This window comes from Rhipicephalus microplus, chromosome 3, assembly GCF_043290135.1.
Source record: "Rhipicephalus microplus isolate Deutch F79 chromosome 3, USDA_Rmic, whole genome shotgun sequence".
Classification (NCBI taxonomy): Eukaryota; Metazoa; Arthropoda; class Arachnida; order Ixodida; family Ixodidae; genus Rhipicephalus; species Rhipicephalus microplus.
The window spans coordinates 9,813,729-9,837,303 of NC_134702.1; the positions used below are offsets into that span (position 1 = coordinate 9,813,729).

Genomic DNA, 23,575 nt, shown 5'->3' on the forward strand with positions numbered 1-23,575 from the left:
CAGTTGAGTGAGGATATTCTAGATGGCGCTGTACCACTTATCTCTGATTGGCTGAAAGTCGTGCTGCACCTGAGTACGCGGAGAACAAATGCCTCTCTCAGTCCCCTGGATAATTGTCGTGCTTGATGGATCGTTGGTGGGGCATGGACGAAGCAGAGCGGGGGGCGCGTTGAAGACGCTTGCACTCGGCTTCCTTGGCTCGCGTCTCGCCGGTGTTACCCGCGCGCCGCCTGCATTCTCGAACGCGATCGGACGCATGCACAGATGGACGGACACACGGATCGATGGATGGACACTTCGCCTCACTCATCATAATTCACTCCCTGGATATTCTGTGATCTTTTTCTAATGGGAAGGGTGTTTTTTACGTGGGATGAGTATCCTGGCTACTACACGAAATTTATTGCTATCGTTGAATATAATTTGATCATATCGGCTGCATTATAGGGGCGCAGCAACATCTTTTGAGCATGGTCAGAAAATGCTGCCGATCAGTGGCAGAGGTTTTCAAGAACACACGAGCCAAATATTATAGCACAGCACGTTGCCTGAAATTCAAAATAAATTCTCAGTCAGCTAAAAGTTGCTTTCTCTTCTCGCGGCAAATGACCATACAAGCTCAAAAATCCCTCGTCACAGCCGTTGTCTCAGCCATTGGCTGACTCGAGCATGGTGTGATCGGTCGTCACTGGGACTGCCGCAGGAGGCCGCGACTTGTCCCCGTTTGCACGTGCGATCACACTGCAAAGCCGCGTATTCGCAGAAAAAGAAAGGCGAAAAAGTGTTCAAAATCACGAGCCGCGCGTGACATATTTTCTTTCCCCGTGCCATCCCACTCTGCTTAGCTTCCAGCACTTTCGTCGGGACGATAGGAGAGATAATGCAATTGCAGCGTGCGACAAATCTGCAACTCCGCTAGTACTGGAGGATATCTAAAAACTTTTGCGGTGGTGCACTCATTATAGGGAATACGCTTTTTTAGTGAATTGAATCCATTTCATGGTGACTTGAAAAAATGTTGCAGGGCCCCGTCAGGTATTCACGTACTCTCACCATCACGAACTAAAAAAGGTATTTCATATTCGCACTTGCCATGCAAGCCTGAAGGTCGTGCGGAGCTGGGCGACATTTTTTTTGTTTCTCTTTATTTTTTCCTTTATACCTTACTTTGTTTTTCTCTCTTCTCTGTATTTTTCTGTATTTTATGTGTGTCTATTTCCGCTCTTTCCTTTCTACTTTTGTATATTTGTTTCTATTTCTCGTTCTTTCCCCCTTTCTCTCTCCTTCTGCCCATATACTTATATCTCTCTGATTACGTCTCGTTGCCTGTATTTTTCTTTCTGCTCTTCCCTTTCTTTCTCATCTCTATGCTATGTTTTATTTTTCCCCTCCTCCTTTCCTCACGCGCCCTCATTTCTCCTTCCCAACCCTTTTGTATAGTCACTATACAAGGCTTTGCCATGCTCGGCTAGCGTGCACTGATAGCCGAGTGGTAACGACGCACGCCTTTAGATTGTGAGTACGCTGGCTCAAATCCCGCTTCGTCGGGAAATTTTTTAAAGACGATAGTCTTTCTTAGAGAAAAAGTTTTGGTATGTCTGTCTGTCTGCCTGTGTGTACATTTGTCTGTTTTTCCGCCCTAACGATTCCTCAAACGGCGCACCACATCCGCAGCGCCCACTAATATTGCTCAAGGTTTAGCGTTCATCGTTGTGCGATTGTCAATTAAAAAAGCAAATATTGCGCATATCTGAGGTGCCATAACAACATGCCTATGTTTTGTATGTCTGCCTTTATACTAGAAGAGGCACACACGTACAAGTAACGCTGAACACTGTAGCGTTTAACGCGCTGCGCTGACAGTCCAACGCGATGCTCAAGAAGGTGTTTACAATCGCTTTGCTACGACGGCGCGGTGGTGGCACTTGCCCGTCAATTTGCATTTTACACCTTATCACCTCCGTGACCGGCGCGCATCTTTCTCCGCGGTCGCGCACGCCTTCGTTTTCGAAGATAACTGCCAGATGGCGCTCGTGCCTAACGTGTTTAGATGCGCTTGTTCACCTCCGTTACACGCTCGAGGCACTCTAACGCAGCGCCTCCAGAATACCGTTCACCAATTTTCTTGCGCAGAACATCAAATAAACGTTTTGTTCACTTTCTCAAGACGCAAGACTATCGTCTTTCGACGACATTTACAGTGTAACATGTAGATTCGGGCCATTTTTTTTCCAAGAATATCTTTCTCTCCATCTTTTCTGTCTCTTTGTATTTGTTATCTCACCCAATAGATTTATCCCATCCCACGCTGGACAGATAAGCGCACGTGGCGAGCGAAGCAGTAGAGGACGAAGATACCGCCACGTGCCGATTCACAATTGCGATAGCTTTCCGTTCGTGGGACAGCTGGCATAAACAGCTCTCGCGTTGAATGTCTGTCTCGATAACGCGCAGTGAGCGACATCACGATAAATTCGGCAGTTGCACCCAAGTGACGGACTAGTGAAAGGCATTATGCACACAAATATTTCGGCTCTTACACCCCGTGAAGGTCACTGTAGACGATGGCGATGTCACCCACGCTGTCGACGACAGCCACCGATTCAGGCACACCAGGGTCACCGAGAGCATGACTGACGTCAACGGGTGGTGGTTGTAGCAGCTCGCCATCCACTATCCTGCTCGCCATTCCACCCTGCAAGGACGCCCATGCAGCAGGGTGGCATGGGAATATATTAGCTGTATATTATGCTTTCATGCCACTGCCGTTATGTACTGTCAAGTCGTTAGCGACTCCTAGTGGAACTATCGTTTTACAGTGGCTAGGTCACCCTCAAGCAGCTTAATCAGTTTTTTTATGGTCTGCTGTAACATTGTTTATGTTGCTGAAAATAAAGTCAACTTTTTTTTTCGCCATGAACGCCAGTAAGATCTGCTTAACACAAACTATTTAAGCTACCTCGAAAGACTGTCCTCAAATCAATAATGTGCTCTCTGTAATAAAGATGATCTCAGTCAATACGACCGATGTAATTGAATTTGTTCGACGGCGTTGATCAACGTCAACCGACACGGTCATCAAAATCGACGACGGATACGAGAACGAGAATTTTAGCGAGTTTGTAAGACTGCAAATTAGGGCACGTATAGCACTAAAAAACAAGCCGGGAACATATACACGGAACGACCGCTGTATGTTCCTCGCGTGTGCCTTCGTACTTTCACGTTACCTGCTCCCATGAACTCTGTGAAAGCGTAGTGTACATCTCCAGTACTTTCTGCACTTCGAGCACATGGTCCAAGTTGAGAGCACACCGGCATCAAAATCAGGTATGACTAATTCTCAAAAACGGCCTTCATTGTTATGCTTGATTGATTCGTGGGGTTTAACGTCCCAAAACCACCATTTGATTATGAGAGACGCCGTAGTGGAGGGCTCCGGAAATTTTGACCACCTGGGGTTCTTTAACGTGCACCCAAATCTGAGTACACGGGCCTACAACATTTCCGCCTCCATCGGAAATGCAGCCTCCGCAGCCGGGAATGGAACCTGCGACCTGCGGGTCAGCAGCCGAGTACCTTAGCCACCAGACCACCGCGGCGGGGCTTCATTGTTATGCTTACAAATCAACAATGTGTCACAGTCTATTGGCTTTGCCTTGTCCATGAGGTACCGTTTGTGGAACGTACATCTACTGGACAATCCAGCACACTATATTTGCTCAGAGTACTATGCATGTGTCTACGCGATGAGTGTTAGGGCTGACAGCTCTAAAAATTAGGAATAATTCACAAATTACGATCATTTCGTGCCCAGAGAATTCAAAAGCGAATATAATCCCCACTCGTAAGATTAATCGCTGCCTTCAGACAAAACTTGGTCGAAGAATATACACTATGCCTGTGTGTGTTCTTGTACATGTGTTATGACCATGGTGCATGTAGTTTGAATTTTCGGACAATTGTTGTGTACTTTCTCTCGCTCTCCTGTTTACATTTCGTCGTGACCTCTACTATCATCGCACAATAGCTAACCGGATGAAGCCAAACGAGTGAACTAACTTAGTTATAAATGGCGATTGTACCTGGGCGTCCTCGTAGAAAGAGGCCGTGGCGTGCAGCCGGCGGCCAAGGCTCTGCTTGAAAAGCTCGACGATCGCGCGGAACTGTGTGGGAAGGTCTTGCGCGAAGATCAGAGGACCCAGGGTGCGCAGCAGGGAGCCGGCCATCGCCAAGGCGGGCCCTCCGCTGGGCGCAGCCGAAGTGAGCAACCACGAGCCGGCGCCGAACGACACGTTCGCTGCACTGTATTCGCGCGCCTCGTAAGAGGCCAAATCGTCGGCCGTCAGCAAGCCACCTGCAACGCACACGGCGCCGCACAGCGGTTTTAGAAGATGATGATGAATAGAGGGGATCAACTAAAGGGGAATTTAAAGGGGATCAACTGCTACCATAGCGCTTCATAAAGAAAGCAGCAGAATACCAATCAAGAAGGGTGTAAGGCAGGGAGATAGATTTCCCCGATGTTATTTAACGCGTGCTTATAGGAGGTTTTCAGAGGCCTAGAATGGGAACAGTTAGACATAAGAGTTAATTGAGAGTACCTTAGTAACCTGTGCTTCGCCGATGACATTGCATCGCTGAGTAAGTCAGGGGACGAATTGCAACTCATGATTATGGAGTTAGACAAGGAGAGCAGAAAGGTGGGTATTAAAACTAATCTGCAGAAAACGAAAGTAATGTACAACAACCTCGGAAGGGAGCAGCGCTTTGAGATAAGTAATAGTCCACTTGAAGTTGTAAACGACTATGTCTACTTAGGGCAGGTAATAACCGCGGAGCCGAACCACGAGACTGAAGTAACTAGAAGAATTAGAATGGGGTGAAGCACATTAGGCAAGCACTCTCAAATCATGACAGGTAGATTACCGCTATTCCTCAAGAGGAAGGTATATAACAGCTGCATCTTGCCAATACTTATCTACGGAGCAGAAACCTAGGGACTCGCAAAGAGGGTTCAGCTTAAATTGAGGACGACGTAGCAAGCAATGGGAAGGAAAATGTAGGTGTAACCTTAAGATACAAGAAGAAAACAGAGTGGATTAGAGAACAAACCGGGGTTAATACACGTATCAATATCATAGTTGAAATCAAGAGGAAATGGACATGGGCCGGGCATGTAACACGTAGACAGGATAACCGCTGGTCATTAAGGGTAGTGAAGGCAAGCGGGTTAGGGGGAGACAGAAGGTTAGGTGGGCAGATGAGATTAAGAAGTTTGCGGGTATAAATTGGCAGAAGCAAGCACAGGACCGAGTTGACTGGCAGGACATGAATGAGGCCTTTGTCCTGCAGTGGACGTAGTCAGGCTGATAATGATGATGATGATGATGATGATGACTAGAGACCGAGTTATAGGCAAATGCTTACTTTGTTTCTTGCGTTCCTATCGTGTCACTTTGATATATGAGCATGAGTTAAGCACGGGCCGCGATGTGAAGGGCTTTTATGTTGTTTTTATAGTGCCTATAAAGGCCTATTCTGAACGTTTTTGCCTAAGTTTCTATAAGTGCCTATTAATGCCTTTTCAAAGTTGGTGCCTATATGAACACTGTTTAACCTCAAATTTGGCTTTCGAGTACAGTTGGAGACTGGTATTTATGTTACAGGGCGAAATTGAGCTTTTGAAAGTCTATGTGGTGCAACCTGTATACATCTCAGAAGTTCCTTTCAGCATTATCTAGGCTACAAGGCCCTAAGGCCCGCCGTGTTGGGGCGAGCGCCCGTAAGATGAAGGGCAAGCGGCGTTCATTCTAACATTTCACCTCTTTTCGGGGCGCATAGCGGTGCAAATCTACGCCGTCTAGATTATGGGTGCCCAGTGCACGCACTTCTCTAGCGCCTCTAGAAATGCTCCAATCTGTGAGAGTTATGAGGTTCACAGACAGAGGAGAATTTGACCCTGTGCGATTAGACCCGGCTGATACGAGGCTAGAAGACCCGTCTGGCCTGTTAGCGGTCTGGCTGTTCGCTCCTGTGATGCCCTTCTTAGCCATGCCGAAAGAAAAGGAGGCCCATGAGCGTGTTTATTCGACAGTGGACACTTTATATACTTGCCATTCTGGACAATATACAGAGCGCTGAGTGTCGTGTGTGTTACTCGGGTGGGTGTGTGAGTGTTTGTGTGATTGAAGGTTGCGTAAATATCTTACAATATGAATAAAAGGAGAGACCATGGTCTGCAAACCCTGCGGAAAAGAAATTGCATGGCTATGCTAAACCACTGGCGCCTTTGTACCATCATTTCTCTTTGCATTTCTCTTTGCATTTCTCATCATTTCTCTTTGCAACATTTCTCTTTGCTTTCCTGTCGTACACGCAGGTCCTGCACGTATTCTTTGAAATTTAAATTTTTATAAATATTTATTGTGCCTATATTTACAATTTTAATGGCCTAAAACTGTTTTTTTTGCCTGTCTGTATTTGGCGCCTAAAACCTGAATCTTTAGCGCCTGTAAATCCAGCCTCTAATGTTGACTATTGACATTCACGTATACGAGTAAATGAAGCCTCTATAAATGTAATACGGTCGCTGAACTTTACTGTAGCAACCCGAGGCGCAGGCACGAGGGCTCACGGAGATGAAACTTCGCCACCGAGCAAAGCGAGACGACGACGGAACTTTGCATCACGTATTGCGTGACGCTGTGGCGTCAAGCAACAGTGACTCGCTCGCTGGATTCCGTGCCGACCGGTTGTGCCCTCGCGATCTCTATCGACAGCGCAGCTCTGGCCGACTGGGTTGGTCCTACGCCACCTCCTGCCGCCGGTCCCCTACGACGACGCCAGCGCAGCTCTGGCCTACTGGATGAGCCCTATATACGCGATCTGTCGCCGAAAAGAGCTCTCGCAAGTGGTGTCCCGTCCTCGGACTCTTGCGACCGTGTTTCATCTTTCCTATCTCTCTTATATCGTCGCTCACTGTCCTTGCGCATCTTTCTCTCTCTCCCCATACCTTCAATCCTATCATTTTAATCCCTCCTTACCCCCATCCCTTGTGAGCTACTGTAGAGGTGTCGCACGCTGATGCAGACAGTTACGGGGCTCACTTTTCTTTTCTTTTCCCTCTAATAATCACAATCTCTCCACAATCTCTCTCTCAAGCAACAGCAATACAGAGCGACACAGTGCCGTTTGTGCTATCTAGAGATAGCATCGCGGTGTTAATTCCATCACGAGCACTGACGGACCACCAGATGAATAAGAAATACAAGCAAGCACGAGAGATGAAACGGGATCCTCCGAATAGTCGCACGGTCTTTACGGTCTCTGCATTGTAAATAAAAGTCTCTTTTAGGGGCGAACCTCCACCTATAGTCTGACCCTGTGCTGCGTCAGGCGTAACCAGCAGTATCAGAAAAAAATTGCCCGCAGCTTCCCTCGGGGGAACACTGAGGAGGATGCGGAGCATATAATTGGTTAACGGGGTGTTAAAGTGCGACTTACTTGGGTCGATGGCTAAATTGGTTAACGTGGTTGTAGGAGGGGGTGTTAAATGAGTGAACACGTACACACGTATGCGAAAGGGCGGCGCTGGTCGAAGGGACGTCGATCATTGTGTTTTTGGATTCGTTGGAATTCATTTCACCGCGACCTTGGACGTCGACGCGCCGTACAAACCAACCGACGAGCGGCAACTGAGCGAGCGAGCGCCGACCTTGAGTATATATACAGCGCGACGACGCATGCACTGTCAGCTGTCGAATGTTCGAGAAGGGGGAGAAGCGCAACGGCGCATGCGCGCGCGTCAGCTGCCGATGTTCTCGAAGCGCGACGGCGCATGCGCGCGCGTCAGCTGCCGATGTTCTCGAAGCGTGACGGCGCATGCGCGCTACATAATACAGCTAGCGAATGTTCGTGAAGAGGAGAAGCGCACGCGGTGTGTACAAGGAGAATTAAAGAAAAGTTGCTGGAGTGGAAGCTCCTGCGATGCCTTGCCAGCAGAAGTGAAGCCACCTATTGCCACTGCCAAGATGGCGGAAACATGCTCTTTTCTGATAGTGCCCGCTTAAAGATCAAGTGGCTTTGATACGTTATGTAAATACTACGGTAGTTCTATATTAAAGGATGGTTGTTCCTGACGAAATAACACTCAGAAACAAATATAGATGACTGAATCTTCAAAGAACTTTGCCTCCAATTAGAGGCTCACTACGGAAAACTAGTGACTTTAAGACGCACTTGGAGCACTATGAGGCCCCAAAAATGTTGGTTGCATTAAACTCGTTGGGCGTGCGAGGGAAACGCTTCGTTTTCGATCGCTGAACGGCGACACTTTATCATGCCCCTAGTAAGATGGCCGCCACAGCCGCCATCTTGCCAGAGGAACGGCTTCACATCTGCGCAATCATTTCCACTCCAGGATTTTTTTTAATCCTCCTTGGGTGTGTAGAGGAGGAAGGGAGGAGGAGGGTGCACAGATGGTGGAGGAGTGAAGCGCGCGCGGTGTGTAGAGGAGGAAGGGATGCACAGATGGTGGAAGAAGGAGGAGGAAGCTTGCGGACGGCGCCGCACTACAAGCCTCGAGTATTAGATGCTCCGCATCTAAAACCGACAGACATAGGGACGGAGCGACGCACGGACGGATGCTCGGACAGATGGACGGGTGTAAAAATGGACGTATGGACGCTTCACCCCACTCATCATCGTTCCCTTCGTTGATTTGCTGTAATTTTTTAACTACGTCGATGGAATCGAATTCTTCTACGGCTGCTCCACGCCATATCGCAAACAACGGAATACTGCCGTCCTGTTTGATTTAAACGAACCCTAGATCACCATGTTAAACAATCCAGTTCAACTGCTTGTCTCTTGCCTTTGGTTCAGGCTAATACAATCTTAGGTGCTGTGGGCTGGGCTCACAGCATTTAATAAACTTGCAATGACACAAGGTAGCCCGCACTTTGCTTTCGAAAGCGTACGACAGCCGATTGCAGACAGACATAGCTGATATGTTAGAAAGACCCAGCCGACAGGATGGGGAGGAGAGGTATACCTGCAGCCGCGATGTCCCGCAGCAAAAGCTTGGCGATGACGCCAGTGTAGAACTCCTTGGCTCCCAGTTTGGCCACACGGCGCAGAGTCTCCGACAGCGACGGTCGCCTCAGGGTCTCGCCCACTCGTAGCAGCTCGTCGTTGCTTCCCTCGCGCACAAACTCCATCCTGCGCGACAACCAATCGCATTCGTGGCATCGCAGCTTCCTAGTTTCTCAGTAAATGCGTTCCAATCAATGGTGACTAAGGTAGGTCACCACTGTCAAAAACACAATTTTCGAGAAATATTATTTTGGATTTAGAATTTTCAAGTTCACTTGCTATTCATGAATGTTTAGCGAAAAAAAAATTGAGTTGTTATCTTAAGACGTCCATAGCTTACGGCCATTTTTAACGATAGCTTCCCTGTTCAACCTCTCACCCAAAACTGCACGTTTCTGATCCTACGGCACCTCCCATTTCATTCTAAATGTCTCTTTGTATGCATATTACGTAATGCCACGTTGTCTAAGAACGTTCGAAAGCTTGCGGGACATGATGTTTTCGTTTTGTTTTGTTTAAATTAGGAAGATAAGGGTAGAAAAGAAATGACAGGGAGGTTAGCCAGTTCTTATACAGGCTGGCTAGCTTGTGCTGGGAAAGAGGTTAAGAGAATTGAAAGGTTATAGAAATGAGATGTTAAAAAAATTCGGCAGATCACCCATGTATACCTGGGAATCGATGTTACGCGAAACATGCGGAGAGGTGACAGTGTTGCAATTTTTTTCATTGAGCGACACGCCATGAAAGGACGCTAAATATATGTACAAATTTTGCACGCACTTTACAACATATATATGTTAAAAAGTTACAGATGTTTATAAACCAGTTGTTTGCACTTGCGCAACGATGTCAACTAGAACATGCGTATTAGCAACACCAGAAGCTGATATTGGGCACAATACATCAACAAGCCCAAATTTCAACAGTGCCGATATGAAGCGCTAATGCTCGCGAAGATGCTGGCCCTGGACACTGCTACATAAATCAGCTTCAGCGCATGGCAACTAACCACAATTGACGATAATCTGACGTAACGGCTGTATCAAAGGAGTACATATGTAATGTTTATAAAATCGGGTAGGTAGCATTGCAATCACTATTGACGTTTCCCGAAAATTAGCGTCTATTTGAGAAGTATTTCCGAGACTTGGCGTAGCTATGCGGTGAAATGCTTCATTACCACGCAGAATGCTTGGGTTCGATTTTAGCTGGTTCCATGACTTTTATTCTTTGCATTCATCGGGTAGACGCTACCGATGTCGGGTATTTCTTAACGCTCGCGCGCTAAAATTGCCCATGTGTGTGTTCTCGTCGTTCTTGGGTAGTTACTGAGTGTCAATTACCCGTGGCACATACCCGCATACCAGTGGCAGATACTCGCCCGTGGGTATGTGCCACTGTCTGGCGGGAAGTTTTTGACGACGTACGTGACGGGATTGTGACGTTATTAAATGGGAATCATTTCTTAGCAAACTTCGGCGACTTTGAGCGTATCCATCTATCCGTCCGTCCATACATCTATCCATCTAGCCGCTTACGTTAGGGTGCTCTCGTGGTCACCCCTTTAACTTGGCGTGAACCAAAATTACCATAGGAGGGTAAGAAGCTTTCGTGCTACGGCGAACGGTATACAAAACAAACCTGCCAGATATCAACTTCATAAGTGTGTTTACGATACCGCATATTCGCTTAGAGATGAATGGTGACTGTGGTTAAATGCACAGTTTATTCTCTTTTTTATGTATACCTGCTAAGACCCCTTTCATGTATGCCTACCATTTTGTAGTTATGACGATTTGCGCAACGCGCATACTTTGGCCCATTTCGATGTTTATAAATTTTATCATTTTAGAGTTTCGAACTACCTACGCCCAACAAACCAAAGATATAACTATAAGTTTTAAACAACAACTGTACTTTTCTTTTTCGGAGGTGGTGACCTGTATTAAGATAAACAACAATGTGATGTTTCACGATCACAGCTGAAGGTGCATAGTATATTCACAAAGGGTAATACTAATCAGTTATTGAATTCAAATATTTTTCGCAGCATGCGAGCTCAGCCTTTATAGTTAAATCGACCGAGTGTAGCCAACGTTATGTGGTCAAGCGCTCACCTGAGGTCTGGGTGGTTCCAGAGGTCTCCGCTCTTTCCAGACAGGACGCGTCCCAGGGACTCGGTCACGTTGAAGCCGCGCTCGCAGAGGTCGGCCACAGGGTCCAGCTTGTAGTGCCACGCAAGTCGGCCGAACCTCTTGTTAGCCAGCTCCAGGCCGGCCAGCACTCCGGGCGTGCCCAGTGTCTCTGCCTCTGTTCGCGAGAACGAATGTAGCAGTTATTTCATGTCTCTGGGCAAGGAGAATTGGGGACCACCCGTTTGTAGCACTAAGCCAGAATGAATTGATAAACTTTATTAAAAACCCGTCAGTTGCCTTCAAGTGAGGTGGGGCGAAGAGGGGATTACTCAGAAACAAATTTGTTGGTTGCGAAAAAATTAGTCTTGGTCCTGTGATCCAACCCCGAACCAATGCCTTTACGAGGCGGTCGCTCTATACCAATTGGTATAGCGACCATCCCGGAAAGGCGTCCTAGGAAGTCTTTCACCTCTCCTTCACAAGTTCGATCCTATATATCCGTACACAAAATGCAGAACAAAAACCTAAGCAAAATAAAACGATCAGTACTGCAGTACCGTCATACTTTTTTCCTCGATGTCATTGAAGTTGGAATGGGTTACCGAGTAACACAGTCAATGCAGGTGATGTTAATGAATTTGTGCATTTACTTGATTTTCATTTATGTGATTTATTGTAAATATTATTGCGATTGTTATTTGTTGCATTGCGAATCAGGGTGTGTGTTTTTCGTTTGAAATGCAGAGCTTTCACGGATTTGTGTATATGTATACCTGGTTTGTCATTTGGAGATGTATAGTTATATTCCCGATTTGTTTGTACTGTGTGTCGTACCTTTCCTGTAATGACCCTCAATAAAGGGTTGACAGTATTTCTAAATAATAAAAAATAATAATATTGATGAAAGGGGAAAGAGTGGTGAGGTGATAGATCTCCTTCCCCCTCTCGACATTTCAATAAGTGTGAAATTATCGCTTATCACATTTTTTAGCTTATAACTTCAATAGTCCTGAATGATCAACTGGATATGTTAATCTAATCGTCAAATCGTGGCTTTACATATTTTACTCCACAGTGAACTCAGCATTGCGAGGAGGAGCTCCACAAGGTAAGGTTAATCATAAATGTTGAACTCTTTAACGTTGTAGTATACGGCAGCACTCAAAAGTGCTTGCTGTTAAAAACAACGCAAAAAAAAAAACAGAAGAAAATGCAAAATGAGCTCTTTCTTTTCTATATTTTTTTTGGGGGGGGGGGAGAGATTTGAACGTTTTTGATGTTCGTTCTTTGTGTTTGCATGTGAGCGCGTATGTGTGCGCATACAAAATGCAAAGATTTTGAGGGGTTGGGACGCTGAACCGCCCTCGTAAGACATTGATCCCCAGGCTCCCAGTATGCTGATTGTTTCAAGTATCTTCCAAGTTTTTGCGCTTCTCGCTATGTAAGTTGATCGCACGTAATCGAAAATGTGCTTTTCAGAAAATGCGTGTGTGCCGACTGACGGACAAACGGTGTGTGTAGGTGATGATTTTTTCCGCGGCGTCGTTTTCTTTTCCATATAAATTTTACGTACGTGTAGTGAGTGCACAAATAAGAATATATTGGGGTCTTTTTTGTGTTGCTGGCGTTTATTTCTTCATTAATTATTTTTTCTCAGCGATTTTGTCACATCCTGTTCACATTTCGTGTCCTACGCTCGAATATTATTCAAATACTACAAGTGGTGACGGCAGGTTGTTGGCTCATACTATAGCGTGCGTCAAGGCAATGCGCGTCACACGACAGCTGCAATGTTTTCGTAATACATTCGTTCCACTGGACAGGCAACAACGGCAGTTCATACGAAAAAAAAAGAATGTAGAGAAAATCACAACCTTTCCAGACGCTGCCCTGTTTCTTGTGGAACTCTTCTACGGACAGGTTCTTGGGGGCGGACGGCAGAGCGTCGATAACGTGCGCCTGCCTGGTCGTCCTTTGGAAAGAGAAGAGTTCACATACATTTTATTGGCAGATATGTGCCAGGCTCCATGTGAAGTGTAACGGTAATATGACAGGCACATTCAACATTTTGAAGTAGCCGAAGCCGACTATATCGTGCTCGGTTAAATCAAACTGTCCTTGTCATCGAACTATTTTCGAACACCGCAATGCTTTGACTTCAATATATAAGGCACTATACGGCTACATTGAACAAAGACAGCCGGGAGATGGACTTGCTCGCTGAATTTCGTGCCGACCGGTTGTGCCCCCGCGATCTCCAACGACAGCGCAGCTCTGGCCGACTGGGATCACCCTAGGCCATCTCTTGACGCCAACAAGAGCTCTCGCCGAGTGGTGCTCCATCCTCGGACTGCTGCAACCATGTCCATCTTTCCTATCTTCTCCTTACTTTCGTATGTCGCTGTCCCTGCGCCTGGCTCTCTCCTTCCGTTCTCTTTATCTCTATACTTTTTAATACTATCCTTTTAATCACTCCTTACCCCTACCTCTCGTTAGCTTCTGTTGAGGTGTCCTCCCCCGGAGAGACAGTTACGGGGCTCACTTTTTTACTTTTCATTTGATAATCACTTACTAGATAGCCAGGACACATCATGTACCGAGCATAGGTAGCTCGGAGCACCGCAACTTGGCTTTGTCTCTCAGAAGGCTTCTCAGCAGAGAGAGAGAGATAAACTTAAGAAGGAGGGCACCGGGCAGAACCAGCAGAAACTACCGCCCGCCACCATATGCCTTATCCCGTAAACTCACCATCGGCCCTGGCGTGCGCTTGCCATTCGCTTCTCCGCTATCGTCATCTCCCATTTTTAACGCAATGCATGCCGTGAAACGAAAGAACCTGCTCTTCTGCTTAGTACTGGCGATAATCAGAGCAGTCGAACGCAGAGAAAAACAGTTTGATGTCGTTGCTGCGTACGTCATCGCAGAAGCGTGCTTAGTACTGTGTCCGAAGAAATAAAAGGCCAGGGCCAAAGGCTGACTCTTCCGGACGCTTCCGGCGCCGAAACGCTTCATACGCGCAGCTGCGTATGAGTATTTTGAGGCGTTGTTTGCATCTATGACGTATTTTCTCACGTATAACCTGTTCCTGCGCAAAAGGCGCTCCCCCAGCTATAGACAGCGGCAACAACAAGAACAGATGGAAGCACCGTAAAACTATCGTAAGGCCACTAGAAACGAGCGCATATCAACTTTAATTCTTTCCTCGAACGATAGCAGACTGAAACGAGCTTCCATGTGACGTGGTTAGCCTATTGTCACTTCATGCCTTCACAAATGCAGTAGAAGTCCCGGCTGCGGCGGCTGCATTTCCGACGGAGGCGGAAATGTTGTAGGCCGTGTGCTCAGATTTGAATGCACGTTAAAGAACCCCAGGTGGTTTAAATTTCCGGAGCCCTCCACTACGGTGTCTCTCATAATCATATGGTGGTTTGCGGACGTTAAACCCCACATATCTATCAAATGCAGTAGAAGATTTTGCGTGATCGATGTTTTTTCGCAGCCCTTTTCATTCTTTGTGTTTTTAGAGCTGGAAATGTATGCGGAACTACTTTCGCGGTATGCGTCCCATGGGTGGAAAGTGCCCTTCAGTTCACATTATTTGATTTTCTATCGTTAATCTTATCACCCAAGTTGTGCACTTTTTCTCAATATTTCGTATACCCATTTCGGGTGTTCAGTCACTCGCTCCTGTACGTTTTAGTGTTCTCCTGTCCTGCCTCAGTGTATTATTGCAAATGCCGTGGGACTCGTTTTTCATGCCCGCGTCTTCATTTCACATTCGGACGCAAGTGTTCTTATCATTGCTTTTCTTCCTATGTGTATTTTTTTTTCTTTTTGTCAACTGAAACGATAGATTGTGTAATATTTATCTGTTTGTTGACGAAAACAATATATTGTGTAATATTGTAATGTGATGTACCCACTCCTGTCATGGCTCCCAAATACTACCAGCCGGCAGTATTTGATAAAAGAAGAACAACAATGACAACGACCACGATGACGACAACTATAGTATACCCGTGCGTTGCTGTGAAGCCGCCGCACTTTCTTGCACTATCGCGAATCATTGCCATTAAGTCTGCTTGCGCACACAAATTGGTCGAAAATTTTGTAAACTCTCTTCAAATGATTTGAACAAATTATATGGCAGATCAAAGGTAATTACTTTTTTTATTATACAATATATGCGTGTTCGAACGCATATGCTGAGCCCCCCCCCCCCCACTTTTTTTTTCTTCCTGGGAGTCTCGGCAGGAGAAAGACGAATGATGTGTTTTCTTTCAGCTCGAGCCAAGATAGTCGGCTTTCTTAGCATGCTTTCGCTGGCACGTATACAACGTACGACACTCTGTTGTTGATTTCTACTTTACATGGAACCTCAAGGTGGCGGTGAAAACACATCTGATGTTTTCACATAATGGTTATGGCAATAAAAAATATTTGTGTGAATGGGCAGTGACGGCAACAGAAGCGCAGACAAAATATATTACTTATTGCAAATATCCGATCAACGACAAGTCATATTTCAGCGTCTGGCCAATGCACTCGACTATGACACCTGCCACGAGTTGCCTTATCTGCTGCTTTTATTTTTCGTTTCCTCGAAGGAATACCAAGATCGTAGTAGAAATGAGCTAGCATTTGTAATTAATTGTACAGGCAATACGGTTTAGTTACTTTGTGCTTATCTGTACGAAAAGCAGGCCAAATAACTTTATAAAACACTAATCTGTGCTAGTGAGAGATAGCAGAACACAATGCAGAAGAAAACATAGGGTGGTTTATCTGTAGTAGTTAAGAAATAAATATGAAGAAACTAAAGTGGACTGAACGACATCTTAGATTGTAGGTTCGGTGTCTGCAAGTAATCTTTTCGTCCACTTTTCTTTCTTCACATTCCCATAATGCTGTGTCTAACAAAAATCCTTTAAAACTTCACTTGCCTCCTTCAGTCTGTATTATAGGATGTATAAAGAGTGTACAAGGAGCCCCCGCTAAACCTAGCGAAGGTGTAAAATATATGCCGAAACGCTCTATTAAGACGCAACCAAATGCTTATAGCTGACTATTGCATGCATGGAGCAAGTAAGAGTATATTTTTTGTGTTCTGATTAATGGCTTAATTGTACAATATTAACTTACCGACTTTTGAAGCAACGGATATAGAAGAAAATAATCAGGTGAGAAAATTGTGCATAGGCTCGCGAAACATCCAATTACACAGTTCTTATTGGTTTCTGTCTAACAAGCAATAGCGTTTTTCTGCTTATCACACACGCTTATCACAAATGCTTGAGAAATGCAAACAAGAAAAAAAGAAAACCCCGTGGAATCCCCGCTTGCTCGCCGTGATTGCAGCACTCTCTAATGTTCTGCATAGCAGTCAGCCACGTGTACGATGATGCGCCTGTTACTTGAAGCCGCGCAAGCAAAGGTGCAGGCAGACGTTTTCATTTTTTTTTCTGGCTTCTTTGAAGTGGTCATATTTTCGCACTGTATGCCATGGCGAAGAAAAACTGTGGATGGGGGGGGGGGGGGCGAATGCGCGGGTCCGCTGTGCCACTCCATGGCTAAGTTACTGCGCACAAGTGACGACCACTGCATCTGTCTATCGCAGTCAGTCCTGAACGACCGCGATGGAAGCACATGTCGCATGCACGCGGAACATTAGAGAGCTCTTCAGTGAAGGCGCGCACGCGGGTGTGTCACGTGGTGTTTTTCGTATTTCGCGGGCATCTGTAGTGAACAGAACAACGCTAACAGTTAATAGCTAAAAAATTGGGAGCCGTGTAATCGGACGTTTTGCAGACTGATCTACAACTTTCTTATCCGAAACTTTTCTTGCAGCTTCGTAGCTTCAAATGTTGGTTACTTATTGTTGTATAATTAAACAGCTGAGCCATAGCACAATAAAATGGTATGATTTGCACAAAGTAATGGATAGTAACACGCATTTGGCCATGTGTTCATACAGTTTATCAGCATATTTTTACGCTCTGGCTGGAGATAGCTAAGGCGCCCTGTACAGTGTACACTCGGCTAAATATTACCGAGTGGTTAATAACTCAAATGAAAAGCGATCGGTTGTAAAATAAATGAAACACTGATCACGTGCAAATCGCCGGAATTTCAGAGAAACCAATCTTTCAAAAACAGCGAAAAAAGAAAGTTGACATTTTAGGGTCTATCGCATGCGGTTCAGTACGCGATAACATTGCATAACTCAGACTTCTTCCAACGAACGCAACAAAATGCGTGCAAAATGCAGAACGTAAGCGTGCAATTAATGCTGTTCAAATTTCGTACAAGAACGAAGAGTGGTGACTATGCGTGTAATGAGCGACAAACTAAAAAAAAAACTACTTTTTTAGCCAGGCGAGGACGCATAACAGGCCAACTGTCACAAAATTTTTCTATCACTAAATTCATTATGTGTGAGTAATGTATGTATAGACGGAGAGAAATTATTACAAGGCCACGGGGATGATAATGATATGCAATTTCATCATTAAAAGCTATCAAACAACATTCTAGCATATGACACGTGGCCGTACAGTGGTTTTCGCTATGACGTGGATCCTGACGTTTCTAGAATTCCAAAAGCGTCCGTAGGTACAAGCTATATGTATTGGCTACAACTCATCTCTAGCTAATGCCGAGAGTCGGCGCGTTTTTGCTCATACCTATGACGTGCGTCACACTTGCGGTAGCAGACAACAGCAGCGTATAACTTTTTAAAGACAACGACTTCAAACGTTTTATGAGAACTAACTGCGCGCACATAGAGTCACGAGGTACACAAAATGCTTAATCAGTTTTCCACTGCGGCGTTCCTGTGTCTAAATTTTTTTTTCTTTTACAAGTAGAGTTCGCGCGACCCTGACAACGCCACGTGATCACAGTTACGATCAAGGCGTGCAGACTGCGCACTCATTTCGTCTTTACAGCGTCCACACGACTAAAAAAAGTGACAGCTTTGCCACGAAGGCGAATCAATGAACGCGATAGCAACAAATTGGAAGGTCATACAAAAAATGGCAAGCAGATCGTAACGTTCCCCGCGTTTCTCACACACAAATGACGCAGGAAATGTACTCACAGGCACAGATAAACGCTAGTAAACGTCTCAGTTGCTATTTCGCTGTGTCTGAAAAGCGCGCCCTCTTCGCAAACGGAGACTGTGCAACGAGTGCAGTGACCTTTGTGTGCCCGGCAACTACAACAGAATCGTTCCGGTGAAAGCCCTAGGCGTACGATTGTCCCCACCATGAAATAAACGCTCGAGCACCGCCCCCCCCCCCTCTTCGAGGGGCAAGGAGATGAGAGCGCGCGCCGCCACGTCATGACGACCTGGCGACGTGCGCTCATTGCGTCATCTCGCTGGTAATGCTGAAAATACGATAGTTATCCCCGGCGCCTATCGCCAGCGGGAAGTGGTAGCTATAAATAGCTTGCCGTTTCAACGTTGAAAGAGGCGCTCCTTCGTGGCCCAGTGGCTAACGCCTCGCACTCACAAGCAAGAGGTCGGACGTTCAGTTCCGCACCCCGGAGTCTTTTTTTTTAGATTACCTTTTTTTCTCGCGTTTTCGTATATATAGATACGTATATATACACGGTGAATGACGCCGGCGGCAAAATCCAGCCGAGAGTGTCAATATAAATGCTATCGCAATGAAACGGAGTCTGGCTGACTTCGCCTTCACGAGGACGTGAAAGCGAGCTGATGTAGAAAGAGACGTTTAGGGAAGTGGAAGCCACACAAAAGCGAGTGAATTCAAGCATGATATGAAATTGACATGATAATACAGCAACTTACGTAAGCAGTGCGTTAATCAGTGGCAGCTAATATGCGAAATTCCACAATTTAAATTAGCGGCAATCATTGACTTATGTCATTATAATCAGGGCAAATTAGGTGAGAACTGAGTTCATCAGCGCACGTTGCATTAAAATGTTTAATCAGTGAACGATAACCGGCATATAGAGCACGGCGAAATAGACGCACCGGGTACCTTCCGCTTTGCACTCATTTCAGGTGAACGCATAAGAAAACTGTTCACGTAGCACAAAATTCTAATGCGAGAAAAGAGAAGAAACGAAGATGAGCGTTAACTTCAATAGTTTACTTCGCAGAGCAGGCCTGTAGTTACGGGTGGGGGGGGGGTGCCCCAGAGCTACCCCCACATAATTAGGACGGATGGGGGGGGGGAGGTGTCTGTCACACGCTTCAGACACCCGGCCAAACTTTAAGCATTTGCTGAACGCCCAGCCATCTTGAACTGGTGGCTGCGTTCATACTTGTGAACACTGTCGGCCAAAAAACTAATATTGCGCATATCTGAGGCTCAACATCAATACTTAAGTGTAAGGTGGTAGGTTCATTAACTGGAAAATACGTAGATGCGTGATTCTAAATACCCGAGTGTTTCTTACGCTGCCTTGAAAATTCAACGCTATGCACAAAAAAAAAAGACGGCTGGTATAATACTCTTTTTTTTCGACTGACTACACTTGCAGCGAAGCATGCAGATACACGGCCATTTTTTAACACGAAAGCGTTTTATTCTGGGGTCCACCACGGCTCCGCTGATGTACTTGCATCACGGAAGTCAAGTTGAAAATATACTAAGAGATTGTAAAGAAAAAAAAAAACCCAGAAGGTAAGCATTTGCGCGCGCAATTTAACCAGCAACCTTTCGATTCTCGGAGCGCCGCCTCCATGGAGCGTGGTCTCTCCTGCGCGCGCTCTTGTCAGACTCGTAATTCGGGAGAGGTCGAAGGTCACATCGCACACTGCCGCGGCCACGTTTGCGAAAGGGGCGCGCTGCTGACACACGACGCAGAAAAAATTGTGGCAGTTGTTCGTGCTTGTCCTGTAAATGCTTGTGCACTAGCTTCGTCTTTCAGTTTGAACTGCGCGCTTTGAAGGGGCACTAAAGTCAAATAACAATTTACGCCATAGTGAAAGCGCAATGTATTATAACATCTAAAACAACAATATTGACAACAGTGCTCTACTTACCGAGAAATTAGGTTAAATACACAAGAACACGTGCGCCGCAGTAGGATTCTCAAAATGATTCTGATGACGTCAGACGGGCCGCCCACAAATAATCATTAGTAATCGATCTAGCTGCTTTAAATAAAGAACCATCCGTACATCAGGAGACGCAATAAAATGCTGATTGTTCGTTTCTGTATGGTCGATGAAAAAAAAACCGCCGCACGTTACTATGTGGAATGACGCGAGTGGTTCGAAAATTAAATTTTCGCTTAGTTACACTGGACAAGTGGTGTCATCTAGCGGGGCGCGGTTGAACCAAATTACGTCTGCAATCTTGGAGCCAATGGAGGGAGGGAAATCGATCAACGGCCGTTGTTGCTGCTGTGGCTCTCGCTGATTTCGGCAGTAAAGCCGGGCCACGTTCCGCACGGCAATAGTGACGTGAGTCGGTCCGGTTGGTCCACTTCTTGAGGCGGGTAACTTGAAGTGCGCTAACCTGATGCGGACCACTAAAACATGATTTTATTTCAAAATAGGCCCTTCCTTGGCACAAAAGTAACACTACGAGGTTTCCACACTGCTATTTCAACAATCAACGTCGACATAATAGTTTCCTTTAGTGTCCCTTCAAGTGTAACGCTGTGACAGTTGTTTGGCCACGCTCGTCCTGTGTATGCTAATTTCGTTGCTTGCTTTCTGCTTGAGGTGTGCGCTGCAAGTTTCGAGCTGCTGCCCGTTCTTAACCTGAATTTGCAATTTGTTGCTACTTCTGAAACAAGGCATAATAAACGCTCTACTACGTCTATAAACACACGTTTCATTTTCGTGTTATACCAATTCCTATATAGGGGGATCAGACACCTTTTTTTACTAAGTGTAAAGGTTGCACAGAACTTGAATTACAATCACCGAATCACAATGAGGCAAAGTTCAGTAGGCAGGAATGAAGGAAGACCAGAAAAAAAAACTTCATTAAGATAAATGTGTCGTTACCTGTTGTAAACGAGCATGACGAGCCCGCCACCCAAGCTCCACGTCTGCGGCCTCAATGCTACGTTACACACACTCAGAGCAATTGCGGCATCCACGGCATTTCCCCCAGAGTCCAACAGGTCCCTGCAGACGGCAAGAGAATCGAGTTCGTGTGGTCGTCACAAAGCAGGAAGATTCATGAACGCAAAAATTATACAAGGCGTGTCACTTCATATCGCGGCAGAACAGCGCCGGGACGGCACACTGGACACAACGCTGACTATCAACTGCTTTTTTGAAATTGGAAAGTCCGCCAAACGAACAAAGAAGCTAGAAATGGCGCGAACGTCTTGGCTGGCCGTCATAACCATCAATGTCGATAAGAGTTTACAAGATGCGGCAAAAGCAGATTTTGTGAAACCGTAAACACGAGCAAAAACAGCAAAGAGGATCATGGCATGGCGGTCGCTACAAAACTGATTAAAACAGCTAAAACTGTGTATATTCGAAAATCTACGAAATCTAATAACAAATGTCTAACTAAAAGGTTCGTAAGTAAGTGACAAAAAGGCTAGAAATCTGCAACCAAAAAGAATAAAATAATACAGGAAACAAGAAAATAAAACAAAATTATGTGATTACAAATGAGAGTCGAGGTAGCTAATTTTTTTTGTCAAACAGTGCTACCGATGGCTTACTAACACAAGCACATGCCCTTTTGCGAATTATGTGCGCCTCCCAGAACTGGCTATAGTATATTGATCGCGGCATTTCTTGAGAACTTGCCCATCGTCAAGCAATGTGGAGAAACCACGTGATGTATACCGGTCATGAGTGGTTATTCGGTTCGCCTATAGATGACGCCGAAAGTGAAAGTGTTTTTTTTTTTCGCTGTCGGTTGATGGCGCTGTAGGCGGCCGCCGCAGAGCGCCGGTCACGCGCTCCCATGTTTCCTTTCATAAATGACGACAGAGTACAATTAATTGACAGCTAGTTATAGTGCCTATTGTTGCTTCTAAAGAATTAACATTCTCATGCGTTGTCGTTTATGTGCCGCGTGGTGTGCCGAACGCATTTATTTAGTACATACTGCAGTCCATAGACCAAGCAGGAGGGGCGAAAAAAAAAGGAACGCAGTGATAACATAGTCAACAGACTATGCAGCAAGTTTTCCAACTATCTGACACTACTACTGAAAAAAAAAGTACGTACTAACTGCGATGATTTAATACACATTACAAGCAAAAAGTGCTTACATTTCTAGAAACATATATGATTTGCCGCATGACAATGAAATGTAATAATATATTTCATAGAAACGATTTAAATGCGTCTTGTCGCAGCAAGAGAAGACTGTTTCATTCCTGTTCACCTGCCTTCAAATTGAGGCCAGACGGTTTAGGGCGGTAAAGCAAACTGCTGCGCGTAGTCTTCCGACAGTCTCCTTCAACTTAAGAGAGAAATCATGAATGTAGAAAACGACAAGCAACTGAGAGGGTGCGTGCTCGTGTGGGTGCTTATTTCAGCTCGTTCTAAGAGTGACGAGTCGCTTCTGAGCTAGACTGTTCAAAAGAGCGCCAGGGAATCAAGTATTCCTCAAGCATTACATCTGGTTCATGGCACTAGTTTCTGTCTGGTGAGGGCAAGATCGCACGAGGGCGCTTATCACGGTGGAATGGGACATTCCTCGTTTAACTATGTCTCAGAGAGCTCTGAAGAATACGCAAGAAAAAATTTTTTTGAGGACGCAGAAGAATTTACGGCCCTTTTTATGAGATGTTCTGCCTCCATGTTCGCGAACAAACAGCTCACCTTAGAAACTTCGCGTTGCTTATGAAGTTTCCCTAAGTAAAAAAAAAATCACTAGCCAAGCTGGTCGATCTTAGGGGCCGGGAAAGCTTTGCATAGTCCGCTTTCTTGCCGAGTCCGGGTCGCGTATTTTGAATCCTGGTGGAGCCGCTGGCTCCTCCCCCTCACTCTATTTTTTTTTCACTTTCGCATGCACTGTGGCACCAACAATCCAAAATACGCGTCCAGGTCCGCTCATCGCGGCCGCTTGGTACTATTGATGGGCCACGTAGGCGGGATCCAATCGCCGTTGACGGTGACGCTCTCGATACGCAACACGCCGAGACTTCTGGCAAGCGCCTTCTTCTTCGGCCATGCGTACCTCCTTTGGTGAGTCATCGCTACAGACTACTTAAAAATGGCCGACAATAGAAGCTATGACATATACGCGCTTGCTAAATGACAGTTCTGACGTCGAACCTGCAATGACGCGGCTTACTATAGCTACGGCACTGCTATGCATCTGCTATGCTAGCTACGAGACAGCTAGGCTACGTCACGGCAGCCACGTACGACAATG

At 45.8% G+C, this 23,575-nt stretch overlaps 1 protein-coding gene across 1 annotated transcript in view; it reads right to left on the bottom strand.

Annotated features, from left to right (window-relative positions):
* Positions 1-23,575, bottom strand: part of LOC119182835 (scoloptoxin SSD14-like) — a 35,278-nt gene that overhangs the window by 3,463 nt on the left and 8,240 nt on the right. Inside the window, exons 3-8 of the mRNA XM_075888855.1 lie at positions 21,229-21,351; positions 13,106-13,203; positions 11,214-11,406; positions 9,056-9,222; positions 4,086-4,357; positions 2,541-2,695 (exon numbers count right to left, since the gene is read on the bottom strand). Of these exons, the coding sequence (XP_075744970.1) occupies positions 2,541-2,695; positions 4,086-4,357; positions 9,056-9,222; positions 11,214-11,406; positions 13,106-13,203; positions 21,229-21,351 (1,008 nt within the window). The remainder of the gene's footprint in view (positions 1-2,540; positions 2,696-4,085; positions 4,358-9,055; positions 9,223-11,213; positions 11,407-13,105; positions 13,204-21,228; positions 21,352-23,575) is intronic.